We start from the raw sequence: 18884 nt of genomic DNA, 5'->3' as shown, positions 1-18884 counted from the left end.
AATATATATCAATATATTAAAAATTAATTTTTTAATTATTAAAATACAAAAATTAAAAAAATTAATTTGAGGATCGGCCCATTTGGAGGCGGCAAAGCAGATTTACGTGCCTGGAAGAAACCATTTCAATGAAACGCGCCGTTTCATTTTACGTGTCGCTAAGTGCCTGCAAGAAAGAATTTTCCTTATGTTATATTTTCAAGTAATTGGTCAATTAAATGTATTTTGACTTGGCAGTTGGCACCGACGAAAGTCTGCAAAACCTCCCCAACTTTAAATTAATTCCACCGCCATGACACAGTCCATCGCTTCGCCCTTCGCCCCTCCTCTACTGCTCCCTCCCTCTCTGCCGCGAAAACCAACCGATCCCCAAACACAGAGCGCCCACATATTATCGCACCGTCGTCTCGGCCTTCGATCTTTCTCCGAATCCCTAAGTCCAATCGTTACGTTTGTCTTCAACCATTGTTCTCCATTATTCTTGCTTCTTTGTTGTTCGCCAAATACCCGATTCTTAGGCAGTTTGAAAGCACCGTTCTTTTTCTCTCTTTTTTATGCTTTTTTTTAAGACCGATGGAGGAATTTCGTTTATAAGTTGCAATATACTGAGGATTCCTACGGAAACTTGATGCAATTACGCAAGGCTTTTTTGTTTCCTCTCTTATCTGTGATCTGAACGAAGCTTTATTCTTAATCTTCTGCTCTGTAAGTTCACCATTTGCTTTCTTAAAGTTCTGCCTTTTTGAAGATAACTTTTGGGTATTTCGGTGCTGATTGAAGTAGCAATAACTTGTAAGAATTATATTTTTTACTTCTATTCTTTCGATGATAATTCTCTAACTTTTGCTATATTGTTTTTAAATATCGGTAGCGATATTGTTGGGCTGTTATCTTACCTTTAGTCGTTTTGTTTGATTGGTTGCAGAGTAGTATACTATTCGGTGTCGATTTTGAAGTTTCGGTTCCATTTATTGAACGCTTTGTGCTTTATTGACTTCTTGGCTTTTTATCACTGAATGTATGTTTGAACTTCTTTCATGACATCCTTTGATGCATAGTTATGGTTATCTTTAGCTGCCTCTTTGACGATTAGTAATTGTGTTGGTTATTCTTTTTAAGTTTAGTTTCATTTCATATATTATTTGTATTGTTAGGTAATTTGATTAAGAGTGAGAAGTTATTAAACCAAGTTATTTTAGTAACTTTTGGGAACCGTAAGTGCATACTCTTTACTCCTGCAATTTGGTACGGACTTTTTCTTGCATCTATATCTGGAGCCATGTGATCGTTGTAGTTTTGGATCAGACACTCCCAAGAGAGTTACTTAGCCTTTTGCATAGTGGCGTATGATTTAGAAATAATTACGTAAGGGATAACCTAAATTGGAGATTTAATCTTCGTACATATGTAGCCCTAAAACATGGTGAACGCACTATTTAAATCCATTATTTTTTTTATAAGTATTTAAATCCATTATTAGTGAATTTTGATTGTATTGCTCATTTATACATATTGTTCTTCCATGCATGCTTGTTTTGTTTGACTTATAAACACTGTTTTTTTTTTTTTTACTTAAGATAGGCCATGGTTGAGTGTTCGATATACCATGAAAATGCTATTGCAATGGTGATTATTCCAATTGTTAGTATTATTTCCTGAAAGCCCCAAGTTTTACTTGGTTCAATTAATGTTATAGGTTCTTACTCTCATTCAAGAGATTTTCTCTGCTCATTTACATTTTAATTAATACAGTTTTAGTTATGTCTATTATTATTTTTAGTGTTTTTTCTTTAAAAATTAATGCCACTAAGACCACCTATAGTTGTAATTATCTTTTATTCTATTCCTGAGAATTTCCTTCCTTTCCATGAGCAACAGAGTGCTGGATTCTGGGAATCTTTAGGGTTTCTTCAGGACTCTCTGGAGTTGTATGATTGAGGCTGGTGATGGTGAAAGTGGAGGCTGAGAGCAAGGGCGCCAGTAAGCGATGGAGCGGGTTGGTGGTTGGAGCTCTTATTGTCATCTTTATCGCCATGGCTATGTCTTTGAGAATCTCTTCGTATTTATCGCCTTTTGGACGGACTAGCATGCCTTGCCAATGTTCTAAGGTAAATTCTGCTCTCTCTCTCTTTGCTTTTTTTTAAGAAGATTCATTTATTCATGTAAGAATGAAAATGGAAAAGATATGGAATGAATGGGAATTTGTGATTGTTATGCTTTATGTTGTTTTTTGTTTGAGGAAAATCGAAGAATCTGGCTCAGTTGAGCTAAATTGTCCTGCATTAGGCTTGATGGAGTAAAGCGGGTATTTAGGGCCCCAAAAATATTTGATAATTTTAGGTTTTATTTTTGTCTTTGCGTGCAATTAAATTTGAATTCTTGGAACATGTATTGGATATAGAGAATAGCTTCTAATTGGTACATCCATTAAAGGGCTGAAATCAGGCACCAATACATTCCTGCCACGTAGCCCATCCATAAAACCCAGCATGCATCCTCACCGCACCCAAACCAGATCTCTCTCCCACCCTCATCTCTCTCTCGCTGATTCCAGATTCCTTACCTCCGCTCACCCTCGTCTCTATCTATCTTCGAATAATAAAAAATGTTAAGATAAAGTGGAGCCTTGCGGTTGGTGGTTTGCACGGGATGCGTTGGTGATGGAGTCTTGCAGTTGGTGGTCTGCACATGGAGCCTTTGCTCTGCTTCGGGTTGTCTAAAACAGGGACCCTTTTTTGGTTTGCAGAAGGTGGCGTGCGGAGAGTGTGTGACGGTGTTGCTTCCTGGGTTCATGGTGGCTCACGGAGCAACGGGAAATGAGCATGGATGGTGCTCCAATGCTGTTTGCAGCGACACAAAGCCGTGGGTAAAGTGACACAAAGCCATGGGCATGGATGCTTTGCTTCGAGAAACCAAAAACAGGGCTGGGCGAGGTTCCTTTGGTGGCGCACGGTGAGGCTTGCGTGGTGATTCCTGGTGGCGTGGTTTTGGAGGTTGGTGGAGGAGGCTTGAGCAGTAATGGTGCAAGGAGGTTGGTGGTTGCTGCAGAAGAGTCTCACGGTTTGTTCAAGAGCTGGGTGAAGCTCGGTGATTCAGAGCTGCGTTGGACTGGTTGGCGTCGGGCTGCCTGTGTCAGAATGGGTGGGCGGTGATGGAGATAGCAGCGGGAGAATACAAAATTGAAGGGAAAGACGAAGGGTTTTTTGTCATGTTCTGATGTAGTCATGTACACTGTGTTATAATGTACCTTGCTGACTTGTCAATACCTTATTGGCTGCTGATCTACATGCCAAAACAGTCATGACCGCTCCAAAGTGGGACTGTTGGATATAACCTATTTTTAATTGCCCTATTTTATCCTTTTTTTAGATCTGATTGCAGTAGTAGACAAATTCAAATGTAGTTTGTTATGACATTAGACTCCTAATTGGTGTTTGGATTTTATAATTTTTGCAGTATAGTGGCATTGTTGAGGATTGTTGTTGTGATTATGAGACGGTGGACCGACTTAATGAGGAAGTTTTGCACCCATTACTCCAAGAGCTTGTAAAAACTGCATTCTTCCGATATTTCAAGGTATGCTAGTTTTGACGATTGGCTCTAAGTAGGCTGATTTTATGAGAAACTAACAAGTCATATTTTTGTATTGTACATTGTTTTGATAGTATTTACTGAATATCAACAAAATGCTTACCACGATTTTGACATGGTGAAGCTTGACTAATAATTTTTCTTGTCAGAATAACTAAAAAAAATGGTTTTTACCTATCATGATGCCTATAATTGGCTAGCTGTTTAAAGAGCTAATGAAATAAATAACTTTTATTTGTGGAATGACATGAGAGGTACCCAGTCATATTATTTACAATTGATTTTTTGGAAAAACCATTTTTATATTAATATATAATACTTCATATATGCACAAAGTGAGCACAACCACGCATATGCACATTATAGTTTGTATTTATACATCTTTAATTTATCTGGATTAGGTATACATGTAGTCATAGATCTAGGAAACGAGAAGCATTCATTTACCTTTCCTTTTTAACCCCGGTTTCCTTGTTTTATATGAAGTTCTTCTGTTTCTTTCTAATAAAGTTTCTCTGTTTGGTTTCAAGACTCAGTTAAGATTAATTCAGTTCAGTTTAATTTTAAGTTGAGTTTAACATCCAAATACCCAATTCTCAACTTACCAAACTCATCTCAACTCAAAATCTCCATACACGTGGGACCTACAGCCTTTTTCAATTTTTCATAAATAGTACTAAACTCATCTTAAAATCCAAACACATTTAAACTCATTTTAGATGGACCCTATATAACTCACTCCACCTATTCAACTCACTACTATTAAAAAATAACTCAGTTCAACTTAGCTCAACTTAACATCCAAACGCAGCCCTAGGAATCAAGGATTTAGTTGTAGTTTACTGCATTGGAATAATTTGTAGATTGTTAAGTAGGCATTTGGTTATTTTTACGTTATATGAAAATATAATCCTTGCAAGAAATAGACTCAATATCTTTAGCTATTTGAAATTTGAAAAAAAAAAATAATAATAATAATAATTCATGAACAGTTTGAGCAGACATCTTTGTGCTTCATAACAGTAAGTAATAACCTTGAAAATTTGCATTATTTTCAGTTAATCTTGTATATGGCAAGTTTTTGTGATATGGTTGTACTGCTTTTATTTATTGTTTTACTGGTAATTATTAATGCACACAACAATATGTATTAGATAACAAAGAAATCGCTATAAAGAAAAGCTACATAGTTCCAACTAGTTAATGCACACAACACCACTCCTGGATTCTTGTGTTGATCATTTATTAAGTAAACATCTCAACAATGTTAATCTTCATTTTAGAATGGGACAAAATTATAGCCCAAGGAGTGAGGTGGGGTATCTTTTTACAAATGTTTAAAAGTTTACCTTGTCCTGATATACCAAATCAACCTATCTGGTCGATTACATATGTAATACTCATTAGTGTAATTTACAAGCTCAATTGTGTTTTTTGTCTCAGGTGTAAAGTTGATCAACATTAATGCTATTTCTTTTTAACTTCTTCTCGAGACTTGTTAGTTCCTTGTCTTCCTTGGAATTATTGTTGTTCTTAGCTTAATGGCCTTTCGAATCTAATTAATGATAGGTTAAGTTGTGGTGTGACTGTCCTTTCTGGCCTGATGATGGTATGTGCCGCCTGCGGGATTGCAGTGTTTGTGAATGCCCAGAAAGTGAGTTTCCTGAACCATTTCGGAGGCCCCATCATGGCCTCTCACAAGATGATCCAATCTGTCAAGAGGGAAAGCCACAGGCCACTGTGGACCGTACAATAGATACTAAAGCTCTCAGAGGCTGGACAGTGACAGACAATCCCTGGACAAATGATGATGAAACTGACAATTGTTCGTATCATATAATTCCAGCACATTTTCTAATGGTTTTTGTTGTTATACGTGTGAAAAGATTCGCCCAAGTTTATTGCTTTTGTAGTTTTGAGAGATGAATTTTAAGCATTGGTGTAAAGTTCTAGTGTTGATACTGCACTTGTGGAAAACATCTATTATTGGGAAAAGTACCATTTACACCCTCAAACTATTAGGGGTTGCAATTTGTACACCAAACTACCAAAATTGACACATTGCTTCCTCCAACCATCAAGAACTTACACCTCGCACCCTCATCTAACTCTAGCCATTAAAATGGATGAAAAGTAGATAATGTGGCCCAATCTTGACTGTCTAATCTCAATGAAGGGTGCAATGTGTTATTACTTCAGTAGTTTGGGGAGTGAGGTACAAAGATCCTTGGTAGTTTGAGGGTGCAAAGTATAGTTATCCTTTTAATATTTGAACATGTTCATCTTTACTGATATGTATTTTTTTTTTTGATAAGTATCTTTACTGATATTTCTAATGGCCATTTACGTTTGCAGCTGAGATGACATATGTCAATCTTCAACTGAATCCTGAACGCTACACTGGCTACGCTGGCCCATCTGCTAGAAGGATATGGGATGCTGTCTACAGTGAGAACTGCCCCAAGTGTGAGTTGTTTACTTTTTCTATTCTATGCCAAATAATCGTGGATAAATTTTGCGTTATTTCAAAGGGAATATTTGACTGCTCCTTTCTTATTATTGCTATCGTTATTGTTATTCCTTATCAATATATATATATATATATTTTGATAGGTAAAAAGAGAAAAACTAAGATTATCAAAATATATATCTATATATACTTGTGTGTGTTGGAATATTATATTGGCACCTCTCATGGAATTAAAAAAGTAATTTTGTTTTCAAATTATTTGACTTTTCTCTTCTTTTATTGTTCTTAATTTATTTATTTCATATGACTTGGATTAGTTTTGGTTATTGTCTTTTTCACACAAGCTTGCCTAAACCCTTGCTATTGAACAGTGTGAGTACCCCTCCAAATTTGTCGGGAAGAGCTTGAATGCTGCTCTAATTTGACGAGTAACATGCCTGCTTTTTACTTTTTTTTTTTTTTTTTTTTTCCAATGATGAGACTTTGAAACCTGTATTTTATTTAATCTTCAGAGCTATTGTTGAAATACTTGGTGTCATTATGGCTGGTTGATTGCTACTTGTTTATACATAATCATCTAGGGGCACATTGTAATTGTTAGAATTTGATTCTTATTATTGATTGAGAACTCATCCATTTTCTATATATTGATGGCAGTAATAATGTGAGTTCCCTTGTATCGAATGAGTAACGGATCCTTTTCTACTTTTATACAAGAACATTGTGTTGATTTCCAACTTCTGCAGATCCATCTGAAGAGTCATGCCAAGAGGAAAAGATATTGTACAAATTGATATCTGGTCTTCACTCTTCGATCTCAATCCATATAGCTGGTGATTATCTACTTGATGAAGCTAGAAACTTGGTACAAATTCTAATATACCGCGTTGTTATACACTGTTTGTTTTATTCTTCGACAACAGATAGCACACATGGTGCTTCCAAACTTACATATATTACCTGTTTGGCCAGTATCTCAAGTTAAAAATATAACAAAACAAAAACAAAAGCAAACACAACATTTAAATTGAATGTGACTATCCATTAATGTTCAAAGTTTTAGTTAGCAAATGCCTCATGTACATGAGCTAGGCTGCAACTTGCTTTCTAGAACAGTTGCATTAGAGGCATGCGATGTAATTTCAGGCTAAAGTATAACCTTCCTTGATACATCTAGTGAAATCAGTAATACTGTATTAACAAATGTTCTTTGTTTTTGCCTTTTAATATTTTGTCTCAGTGGGGTCAAAATCTCTCGTTGATGTATGACCGGGTCCTACGATACCCAGATCGTGTCAGAAACTTGTACTTCACATTTCTCTTTGTTCTCCGAGCTGTGACAAAGGTTAGTGTTAACCACTTGAGTCCTTGAAGACAACATTTTGTGCTATTGTAAGGTATATCATATTATGTAAGAAATGTTTTAAAAATGATTGAAATTCTATCATGTATTATTGTATAAACTGTACCTATTAAAAGGTATTGTTAGACAAACAGCTTATCCCTATGTGATTAAAGTAATGAATCACTGGCTGATTGCATTTTAGGCAGCAGATTATTTGGAATATGCCGAGTACGATACTGGTAACCTGACTGAGGACCTGAGGACTATGTCCTTGATGAGACAGCTACTTTTCAATCCTAAACTAAAAGCTGCATGCCCAATCCCATATGACGAAGCTAAATTGTGGAGAGGTCAACGTGGACCTGAACTAAAGCAGAAAATCCAACAGCAATTCAGAAACATAAGGTTCTTCTCATAAACCATTTGATCCTTGATTGTTTTTATTTACAGAGAAACCAAATGAAAAATAAATCTTTGATTTGTTCTGGGGGAAACGAAATGGAAACAAAAAGGGCAAAGGAAGGGTGAAGGATGGAAAAGGAAAGGGAAGTTGCTTCTCTTGTGAGTTGTGTGGTTGGAATTGTTGGATAGAGAGAGCAAGGAGAAAAATAAAAGGGGAATAGAATTTTTTTGAAGTAAATGGTTTCATGCCTTGTTTGATTAATCTTATAATGAAATTGGTCCTTGAAAATTGGTGGTCTAATTATTTTTCAATTTTTTGTTTGTTTGGTTGCTGAGTTTGTAGTTTAGGAAGAGAAACTTGTGTTTATGGTTTAGGAATTTTTTTTCCCCTGTTGTGAAGTGGACTCCAACAATATTGTTCAACTCCACTTGACTCCAAGAAGGCAGGTCCTTCTCTGTTTAGAATGAATTTCTTAATTGTTTCACCCCTCTGTGCTTTAATAAGATTGATTTATTTATTTATAAAAAAAAAAGGTTCTTAATCCTTGTCTGATACTAAGTGTGGAAATTTATAAATTCAATATTTCTTGGAGGGAGAACATGTTTGGAATCCTGAACAAGTGTTACCATTTTTGGTGCTGAAACTACTGTCACCACTGGAGAAACCGATGAGTTTTCTCTGCATGGTTCCACTGACCTCTCACTACTCATTTTATCTTTCTGATCCCTGCGGGAGTAATATATATAATTTCACTTGGGATTGCAGGGCATTGATGGACTGTGTAGGATGTGAGAAATGTCGTCTGTGGGGAAAGCTTCAGGTCCTTGGTCTTGGTACTGCATTGAAAATCCTTTTTTCTGTCGATGGTCAGGAACAGTTGGGTCAGACTGTAAGTATCTCCTTGGATAACTTGAAATTTCAAATTCCAATTATCTTTAAGTTGGGTTGTCACCTTTTAATCAATGTATTGAAATATTATTCCTACAGTTGTATCTATAACTTTATCTGAAAGAAAAGTAGCTTATAAGCGTCTCAATTTTTTTTCCAAAATAATGACTTTTAATGCAGTAACATGAATACAAAATATGATGCCAAAAGAAATGAAAAAAGGAATATAATATGCCACCTTGGTCTGCATGAGCAAACATTGTTTTTGACACTAAAGCATATTGCATTGGCCTTCAGCTGCATCTACAACGGAATGAAGTCATTGCCCTAATGAATCTACTGAATCGACTGTCAGAGTCTGTAAAAATTGTCCAAGAAATGGGGCCTTCTGTTGAAAAAATCATGGAAGGTCAGATGTCTTCACCCAGTGCTCCAAAGAGGTCATGGCAATGGATATGAGTATCCATGATCAAAACCAAGGCATACCCCACTCTCAATGGCATCATTTAGTTTGGCGGTTTGCTTCTTGATCTAAGCAGTTTGTGTTGTGTGCTTTTTATTCACGTTCCTTGCAGGTAAGTAGAAATCACTAAACCCCATTTGAGACAGGTATTGTTACTTCTGAAAAATAGGATATCAAGAAAGTGCAGTGTGGGTTTCAGAAAGAATGGTACCATGGAAAGGATAGAATATATGTGTATAAGAACCATTTCAAGACAGGTGAACGTGGTTTTAAAAATTTTGAAATCTTAATAGTGAACATTCTGCACTCTTATTTTTCATTATTTCTTTTTTGCTTCCGATTCTGCATTTCACAATGTAAGATTTGTTACATCATGCGTGGGAAATTCGATAGTAGAATTCGCAGCAGTATCTTTCCTCTTGCTAGCTGAGTTTTTTGGGGATATCTTTTATTTTTCATTTCAGTGTTATGATTTTAAGGGGGAAGGGGAGTTCCTTGAGCTGGGTATTTCAGGTCTTTGCCAGACTTTTTAATTTCAGGAACTCCCATGAAAAAGAATAAAGCAGGAAAAAAAAAAAAATGGAAAGGAGAACATCTAGGGAATCATCCTTAGGCAGATACCATAGACGGCCTCTCCTTGGTTACGTGCAAAATTCCTTGTTGCCAGGCTCTGGCTTTGCCAATTTTCTGTAAGAGCAGCCGTTGCCAAGTCTATAATTTAGTTAGAATGTTAACTTTTAGCTGTAACATAAACTTCTACATAGATTAGTCTACGTTGGACTAGCTATCTTAAAGTTCAAATAATAATAAAATATTATATATTTTAATAATATTTGATTTTTTTTAATATTTTATAAATACACTTCATATATTAGTTAATAACTTTATTAAATAAATTATTATTTAACTATTTAACTACAAATTATTATTTTTCAACTATTTTCTGCCTCGACCTAATTATTCAATAAATATATTTTGCCAACCATTCACCCAACAATCACATATATAAATATACCAACATTTCTTCTACCCAACTTTTATATTTTACCAACATCACATATATAAACCAAGCATTCATGCAAAACTAAACAAAGTAACCAAATTTCATTGCCATGAATTGATCTGCAAGTTAATGATGCACAATTAAATAAATCACTATTTTACAAGCAGAGAACAGGCTATGCTTTATTTATTTTTATTTTTTTGATACGTTAGAAAAAAGGCTATGATTATGTACTTCAACGATGATAAAAGGAAAGACTGATAAATTTACACCATGGTTTTAGTTTGGCTGCAATAATGATCTTCAATTTAGTATGGCCCCATATCGAGCATTCCTTTAAATGAAGGACTACCACATAAATAGAGCATATTACTTTTCTTGAACATAGCGCATAATACTGATAGTATACTGCTGCTTTTCTTTGGTAACTTCTGTTTCATATAAAATGACGGGCCTGCTTGGGTTAGATGGTAATTGGATATATTCAGATGGAATTTGGCTTTTCATCTGCTCTGAGGAGATCAAAGATAACAAATTTGGGTTCTGAAAGACAAAGGGAATGCTTGTGAAATTTTCTCAAACTCTGTCATTACTAGTTTGAGAACTACTCTCGAATTTTATGAAGGCCAAGCTCCTCATCGGCGTAAAACTGATTGGGTGATGCATAAGTACAGGATATTGCAGAGAGAACCATGTGTCCACATATGCATCTTATGAACCTAAAATATTAATGTTGAACCACACAATGCCAGTAAACAGATGCATAGGATCTTGTTATCTATTTGCACAAACTTATATATTTTGTAACATAGGCTGAGGAGCCATTTTATTGGTTTTTCTGCATACGGTAATTCAAATCCCTTATCTGGGTTTTGGGTATTTGACAAGGTCCTAGCATTTTTAATACCTGGCTCTGGTTTGAAATTTTTTAACTTCTCGAGTGGGGAGTAAGAGGTTTTGGGATTCTTGAATTTGCTCCATTGGTGCTAAATTTACGTGGGCATTAAGTATGTCCCACTGCATCAGTTTTGGACAAGGTTGAAAATATAGGAATGGGGTCTTTTACTCTTTTTGTTTAGGTACTTATTTATTTGTGGCTTAGTGTTTAGTCTGGGGATCCTTTGGATTATTTTATTTTTCTTCGGTCACTGCGTTTTATCGTTTCGTGGGTGTTTTATCAGTTTGATTCTGGTTTCTAGGCTCTAAGATTGAGCGTTGCATATATTGATTGTAGCTTTAGTATTATCCTTTCATTTATTTGATTATAGTAATTTATCCTTTTGTGTCTGGCTACTGCATCTGGATCTATTTGGCTATGTTTGGATGCTGAGAAAATGTAGGAAAATAAATATATTGAAGTTTCAAACCTTAAAAATCTCTGCTAGTTCATAGGCTAATTCAAACCTACAATCACAACCAAGTGTTCTTATGCTAATTCATAGGCCAATTCATGTACAAACAATATAAAATAGAAATATAAAGTAGCATAACGAGGAAAAAGAAGTCATTGTTACCTCAAAGCCAAGACCCAATGAAGAACCAAAGATTTGCAGTCTAGAGCTTAAATTTCTACAGAGGGAAAAATAGAGAAAGAGGGTGACTTATGCAATAAAGAACCAAATATTCGCCTAAGAGGATGACTTTCTCAATGAGTTACCCTCTAGAGTGATTTCCTGGATGGCAGTGATTTCCTCGATCCCTCTCAAGCGCGATTTACTCGGACCAACTCACTAAGATTTTCTCGTGCTACTCAAGTGCGATTTAGATGGAAAATGGTGAGTTTATGAGGTTGGTTTTAGTGAAACCTAAGTCAAAAATGGAGAGAAGGGAATGAAGACAGAGGAAGTTTTCGGGAAAAAGAAAGAAAAGAAAGAGATAGAGAAGCGTTTCGGGAGAAAGAAAGAAAAGAAAGAGAAATTGAGTGTTTTGGAGACAAAGACAACGAAAAACGGAGGGAAAGAGAGAGAGAGCGGCAGGTACTTTAAAAATAATAAAATATTAATTATTCTTTATACAGTCGCTAGCCAGACATAAAAAGCTGCTACAAAATACTGTAGCAGTTATGTCAAGCTTTCCAATTTTAACCAGTCCATTGCAGATGAATTTTATGATATTTGCTTTGAATTTTATCAGATTTGCTTTTATTTTAGACTTGCATTGGGCAATGACATTGCCAATGCTCGAAGTTGGTATACTAAGGTTGCCGAAGCTGGAGGGCTGTAGCTGCTTAAAATTGGAAATACAAAAAGGTCCATGTTTGGTTTGCAGATTTTGGAGAAATTGTAGAGAAGTTTTGGGAAATTATTGGCATGTATTGTTTATTGGGTCCTGTAGAAGGGGAGAAAATTTTAAATAAATTTTTATGATACTTGTTTGTGTATCAGGATTTGTGAAAGAGAACGTTACAGTTTTGTTTGAATACGAATGGTTTTTAATATTTGAGAATGTTTGATTTGGTTTTGAATTTTTTTTTTTTTTTTAAAAGAAAATTACAGATCTTGAAAAACTGAAAAACCAAACATTTTTGTTACCAACGTGGTTACAGGAACGCACTCACATCGATAAAAATTACCGATCTTGAAAAACTGAAGTTCCAAACCACACTGTACTGGTGCCATGTCCAATCCATGGCCATGCAATTTTGTTTTTAATTTTTCTTAGCAAGAGCGCTAAGGGAGTAGCCATAATAGCATCTTTTATTTATTTAGAAGCCTATAAGAAGGGCCTAGACGGGGTAACCTAATCTCAATACCATCATAAGCATTGCGGTATAAAGTCAGAATGCATGAATGATTAATGATTAGATAAATGAGAGAGAAATGATAATTATACTTAAAGGATATAAATATTGTATAACCACTTTTAAAAAAATAAATAAATACGAAATTTTTATAAAAAATAATATTAATTTTTTAATAATAAACCCTCCTTATTTTTCAAAGTGAACGACAAATATATGTAACATTACTTTTCATTACGTACACCTCAAATCATCAGTTCTTTTTAATCATTAAGTCGATCAAAAATAAAATATATGAAACAACTTTGATGGTCAGAGTGTAATATATGGTGCAAACACGACAAAATATTTAGTTGGAGTGTAAATTATCAGTTTTGAAAGCTTAAAGTTCAAATTACAAACACTGGTAGTAATTTGGGAACATAAAATGTACTTTTCATAACAATAATAATAATAAAAAAGAAAAGCATGCTTTACATTTCGGGATAATATCAAACCATATTGTATTCCATTGACCAAGTATGATATGTACAATACAGTGCACCAGCGTCCAAATTCTCGATGAACCAGAGACTTTACATTTCTAATTCCTCTTTCTTCCTACTTCTCAGTATCAAGGTTCGGAAAAGTGCCTCATATAATGAAGCAAGGAATCCATGCAACACTGGTTGCATCAAAGCATCTGTAAACAGAAACTAAACATAGATAGATGTGACTTCCTGAATGGTGCAGCTGAAGCACTGAACACAAATCTAGCGGGCTGCTAGTTATGCAAAAATAATGAATGACAAACACGGTACTGAGAGAGGGTACACGGTCCAAAAATTGCAGAGATACCTTCGTTTTCTGATTGAAGATTAATGTTTGTACCCTGTCATGGTTCAAGAAAACTGTAAAATCAGGAACATAACCTATACAAATCAGAATTTCCTAATGCAAAACCATTAATCTTCGAAAAGGTATGTACTTGAACAAACCAACAGAATTTGCTAATTCAGAATCTTCAGATGCAACTCTTACATTAATATCAACGCCTAGCGGGATTTTTTTACACGTTTGGAAGGCCGAATTGTATCTTTCTTTGAATCCTCTGGAATCTTCAAGTCAACAAATGGCTGCAAGCATATTTAAAATCTGACTGAAGTGAAAAATCATTATGATATAAAACAATTCATAATATTGTCAAATCTAGACCCTTCTTTTACTCTCAAGAAAAGTAAAAAAGGCAGAAAACGTATCAATGAAGTTTCTTCAGTTGAAAATTAGCTTTAAGATGGGTTTTACTAGAAACAATTGTCCAATATCAAAAAGTTAGACGTCTTGAGAAAAATGCAAGATTAAGCACCAAGGGAAAGGATCATAATGCAAATATCAAGAAATTAAATGGGAGTTAACCAACCCATGCTAATCATATAGGTACCATAAAGTTTACAGGTAAGTGGCTACAACATTATATCTATATTTCACTAGCCCTATAATTTTTTATTTGCAAGCCTCTTATTGATATACCAGCAGCACCAATGATTTGGAAGCTTGCCACATTAGCTTATGTAAAAAAGTATTGGGACTTTTGATGCATTTTATAAATATAACGGGTCCCCCAGTAAGTGGTGTGTTATACACCAAGCTTGTAAATAACATAACTCATTGCTTAATTTGTCATGATCCATTCTCAGCTGTGAAAAGGAATTGCACAACTTGTCAGGGTCCGTCCTAAGTTATAAAAAGGAAATTCTCCCTATTAGTGTCTGTTTAATTTTCTTGTGCCACAGATTGAATGCGCTGTGTTATAATAAGTGACTACAAGCGTCTTTGTTCATTCCATTGGACCATGATCATCTGTTCAAGAAAAATCTAATAAATTATCAAAATTATTTCAAGTTATCGTAGGAACATTCGGTTCTAAGTCTAATTTGTTTTAGCTTTCACTCACTTTCAATAGACCCCTTTTGCTGAATCTTCTTTTTGTTTTTCCTATGAGTAGTTCAAGAGTAATAAGTATCAAAGAAAACCATAAGAGGTTACAAATGCCTTGTTGGGAATTTGGACCTCCAAATTCACCCCCCTAGGATCTACCCTTTGCAGGAATAACAAGAAAAATAGAGAAATAATAACAACACAAGAAATTTACGTGGAAACTCCAAAACAGGAGAAAAACCACCAGACCCAGAGAAGAAAATTCACTATGTGAAAAATTGTTATAATCACACAATTTTTCTCCTCACCACACCCACAAAGCTACCCCACTAGTAAATCTTTAACTCTACACCTCTTCCCCTTTTACAAAAGGTTAATAGAGGAATTTAACTAAAGTCAAAAGTTACTAGATAAGCTTTCAACTGGTGCACTTAAACTAAGAAACCCAAGCCTCCTTATATAGGCTTGCAAATGTGCTCCTCATTCACTTCCCACCCATGTGGGACTTAAGTAAAGGAGCACACAAGTCAACAATCTCCACCTTGCGACTTTGACTGGTCCCACAGCCAAGCTCCACCTCAATGAAGATCTTCATAGCTTCCGCTATCATGCTTCACCATAAAAGCATATCCACTCAGAATAAACTAATTCCAAGCATTTCACTTCAGCCCATGTCGAAAATAACCTTGCTGAAAATTATGGTGTAACTTCCACGTTTGGCTCTCCTGGAAGTTCATCAGCCATCGACATGAATTTCCATCACACACCCTGCATCAATGCCAAACCAATGCCTGTGTGCAAACTTGTGGACCCGCTAACATTAACACATCCTCTATCATGGCAACTTTGGGAATTAGCGACATGCCATGAGGATGTACATGTCTCCTTTTAAAGAGCAAAATCTTCCATGGAGAGAGACACAATATTAGCATCATTTCCAGTATCTCCATTTACTGACTTGGAGCCACTTGCCGAACCTGCTCCAGCTCCTGGACAATTTTTCTTGACGTGCCCAGATTGTCCACACCCCCAGCAGACTACTTTCTTCTTCATGGATTTCTTTATCTTCCCATTTCCAGCTGCTACCATCACTAAGTTCTCAAGTGGAACATTACTTCCACTACTTAGTCTTCTCTCTTCAGAAAAGATTTTACTGGTAACCTCTGAAAAAATTATTTTCTCCTTCCCATGTATCAAAATAGGTTTCATGTGCTCATAGGAAGGTGGAAGAGACCAGATGAGTCTCAAGGCTTGATCCTCATCATCAATTTTAACTCCAATAGCTTCTAGCTCAGCGACAATGCCATTGAGAACACTTAAATGATCTGAAATAGTTGTACCTTCACTCATCCTCAGTGTATGAAACTGCTTCTTCAGGTACACACGATTTGAGACGCCCTTCGTCTGATACAACTCTTCAAGTTTTTCCCAGAGTTCCTTTGCCGTAGATATTCCATGCACATTTGCAAGAACATTTTTGGCCAGGCACAGGTGTATCGCACTTGCTGTTCTCAAATCCAGATCCTCCCAATCTTCGTCGCTCATTTTAGATCTGCTCCTTTCACCAGTCACACTAGTACCAGTGCTGACTTCATGTGTTGGTCTGCCCTTCAATGCCTTGTATAATCCTGATTGAATCAAGACATCCTTGACTTGTACTTGCCACAAGCCAAAATTGATTCTCCCATCAAATTTCTCCACCTCAAATTTGACAAGATTTGAAGGCCTACTTCCTGACATTGCTTTGATGAATTTACTATAGAAATGAATAGTACCTCACTAAGTCAGTTCCCAGGAAAGATTGGAGGGTCACAATGGACACACTTAAAATTTCCAATCTCCTAGACAGAACCTCCTTAGACTGTACGTATCCACATTACCACATCAAAGCTCCACCCCACAAAAAGAACCTAGTGGCTCTGATACCAATTGTTGGGAATTTGGACCTCCAAATTCACCCCCCTAGGATCTACCCTTTGCAGGAATAACAAGAAAAATAGAGAAATAATAACAACACAAGAAATTTACTTGGAAACTCCAAAACAGGAGAAAAACCACCAGACCCAGAGAAGAAAATTCACTATGTGAAAAATTGTTACAATCACACAATTTTTCTCCTCACCACACCCACAAAGCTACCCCACTAGTAAATCTTTAACTCTACACCTCTTCCCCTTTTACAAAAGGTTAATAGAGGAATTTAACTAAAGTCAAAAGTTACTAGATAAGCTTTCAACTGGTGCACTTAAACTAAGAAACCCAAGCCTCCTTATATAGGCTTGCAAATGTGCTCCTCATTCACTTCCCACCCATGTGGGACTTAAGTAAAGGAGCACACAAGTCAACATGCCTGACACAGGTGACATGGTAAATTCGATCCATGGACAGACTGAAGTAGGAAACGTGGAAGGACACTAATAACCATCTTGATGGGTGATTCTATAATCAATTTCAAAAAGAAACTTTATGCAGTGATGACTATCTGAATACATCAAGATAACAGAACATAATAGCAAACAAATGAGTGAAAATATGGTAATATATAAATCACAAGTAGAAGGGTATTATTTCTAACCTCTTCCCAATTTCTTTGAAGTTCCAAAAGCTCTTGACAATATGAAAGGCACTCTGCATGGTATACCGCAGCTAACTCTTTTATCAAGGCCTTCCTTTTAATAATGCCAATCACTTCAAAGAAAAATATGGTAAAATGTGAGGTATAGAGCAGGATGATTTTCATTCATTTTCTATTTTCTATAGCTAGCAGAAACTAGTCAGCCAAATTATTAATGAAAAAATATTGATGCTTTCCTTCTGTTAAACATTATATCCAAAATATCCTGCCTGCCGATCTCATATCAAAAACCGGTTCTTTAAACAAAGATTGACCAAGTATTTCATTTAGCCACAAGAAGTCATCGGCATGAAAAGCATGCATAGGTCCAAACCTTTTGAGACATCATGTTCACAAAACTTAAATGACATATGGAGTGGTTGAAGTGCATACATAAGTGGGAAGAAACAACTCCATAACTACAACAATAACTTCTAATTTTCATGAATGACAAAGATTGGATTTTGAATTTATTGATTTCATTGTTGGTAGAGGATATTTTTTAGAGCGACCAGTCCCAGGCAGTTCAAGCTGCATACAAATAGAATTGTGAAAAGCCAGCTAATTTGTGACATAACATTCCCGTTTCACTACACAAATCGACATTGCAGTGCAAAGTTGTTTGTTTGTGAACACGAATCCTTTATGGCATCATTTTGTAGAATCGGACAGCAACTGGCCTTAGTCACATAGCTAGGGTGGTAGGAAGACCGATGTATAGAGATAATATGACATCTACGAAGTGCATGTGGAGGTAAACGTGTCAGAGGATCTAGCAAAATAGCTCGACTTGATGGGTGAGAATGGGGATTGGTGGACTACTTATGTGTAGCATGACTGGATTCCTGCAATTGCAAACCCTTTTAGGTATTTGGGTATTCCGGAAAAGCTAACGCAAACAATACCATTACCCTATCTTTGCCAAGATAACAATCTGAGAATGCTACATTCTACATAAAGAACTAAACACATAAGATCCCAATCAAACCCTAAACATCGTCGATTAAAAAAAAAAAAGATAAATGTACCATGAATTCTCACGAGAATCAAGTAAAACTAAACCGAACATATGCTATTACATTATCCATATCATACATAGCGGAATCAAAAACCCTAAAACATAAAACAGAGAGAGAGAGAGAGAGAGAGAGAGAGAGTTACTCCGACTAGGATCGAACGGTGGCGGTGGTGGCTGAGGAGGATGGGTATCGGCTTGAATTGGAGGCTGAAGAGGCGGCGACGGAGGAATCGGTTGTTCCGGGTCTTGGACCATGTTGTGGCGGGGATTCTTGGAATAGTGCGTCGCAGGTTGTGGTAGACAGGAGACATAACGATTAACGGGACGTAACGAAAAGGGTTTTATTATTGTTAGCAGCTGAGCATCAGAATGAGAGAACTGCCACGTCATAAAAAAAATATTTCAAAGATTTTGCTACTAATCTCATCTGCC

General features: G+C 36.0%; 2 protein-coding genes and 1 long non-coding RNA gene across 8 annotated transcripts; 1 reads left to right on the top strand and 2 right to left on the bottom strand.

Moving 5' to 3' along the window:
- Positions 1 to 231: 231 nt before the first annotated feature.
- LOC122279430 (endoplasmic reticulum oxidoreductin-2-like) lies at positions 232 to 9479 on the top strand. 5 transcript variants are annotated; one of them, XM_043090093.1, is made up of 11 exons: positions 232 to 705; positions 926 to 1018; positions 1879 to 2108; positions 3457 to 3576; positions 5161 to 5416; positions 5947 to 6057; positions 6808 to 6926; positions 7302 to 7406; positions 7609 to 7811; positions 8575 to 8698; positions 8995 to 9479. In XM_043090093.1, the coding sequence occupies exons 3-11, from the start codon at positions 1947 to 1949 to the stop codon at positions 9154 to 9156; spliced, it is 1362 nt and encodes a 453-aa protein (XP_042946027.1). In that variant the 5' UTR covers positions 232 to 705; positions 926 to 1018; positions 1879 to 1946; the 3' UTR covers positions 9157 to 9479. The 5 variants fall into 5 exon arrangements, with proteins under 5 accessions (XP_042946027.1, XP_042946024.1, XP_042946025.1 ...); XM_043090092.1 differs by lacking the exon at positions 232 to 705 and adding an exon at positions 774 to 792; XM_043090090.1 differs by lacking the exon at positions 926 to 1018.
- LOC122279431 lies at positions 8936 to 12133 on the bottom strand. Its single transcript, XR_006229608.1, has 2 exons — positions 11678 to 12133; positions 8936 to 9847 (listed from the first exon to the last, which is right to left on the bottom strand). It is a non-coding gene; the product is annotated as an uncharacterized LOC122279431 (long non-coding RNA).
- Positions 12134 to 13389: 1256 nt separating this feature from the next.
- Positions 13390 to 18792, bottom strand: LOC122279593. 2 transcript variants are annotated; one of them, XR_006229636.1, is made up of 4 exons: positions 18596 to 18792; positions 17396 to 17508; positions 13871 to 14018; positions 13390 to 13774 (listed from the first exon to the last, which is right to left on the bottom strand). XR_006229636.1 is itself a non-coding variant. In XM_043090300.1 (4 exons), exons 1-3 carry the CDS (start codon positions 18705 to 18707, stop codon positions 13938 to 13940), a joined length of 306 nt encoding a protein of 101 aa, XP_042946234.1. In that variant the 5' UTR covers positions 18708 to 18790; the 3' UTR covers positions 13390 to 13774; positions 13924 to 13937. The 2 variants fall into 2 exon arrangements, 1 of the variants encoding a protein (XP_042946234.1); XM_043090300.1 differs by having other exon boundaries at positions 13924 to 14018; positions 18596 to 18790.
- Between the last annotated feature and the right edge of the window lie 92 nt (positions 18793 to 18884).

This window comes from Carya illinoinensis, chromosome 10 (genome assembly GCF_018687715.1).
Source record: "Carya illinoinensis cultivar Pawnee chromosome 10, C.illinoinensisPawnee_v1, whole genome shotgun sequence".
Lineage (NCBI taxonomy): Eukaryota > Viridiplantae > Streptophyta > Magnoliopsida > Fagales > Juglandaceae > Carya > Carya illinoinensis.
This window is presented reverse-complemented; position numbering and strand designations above follow the sequence as displayed.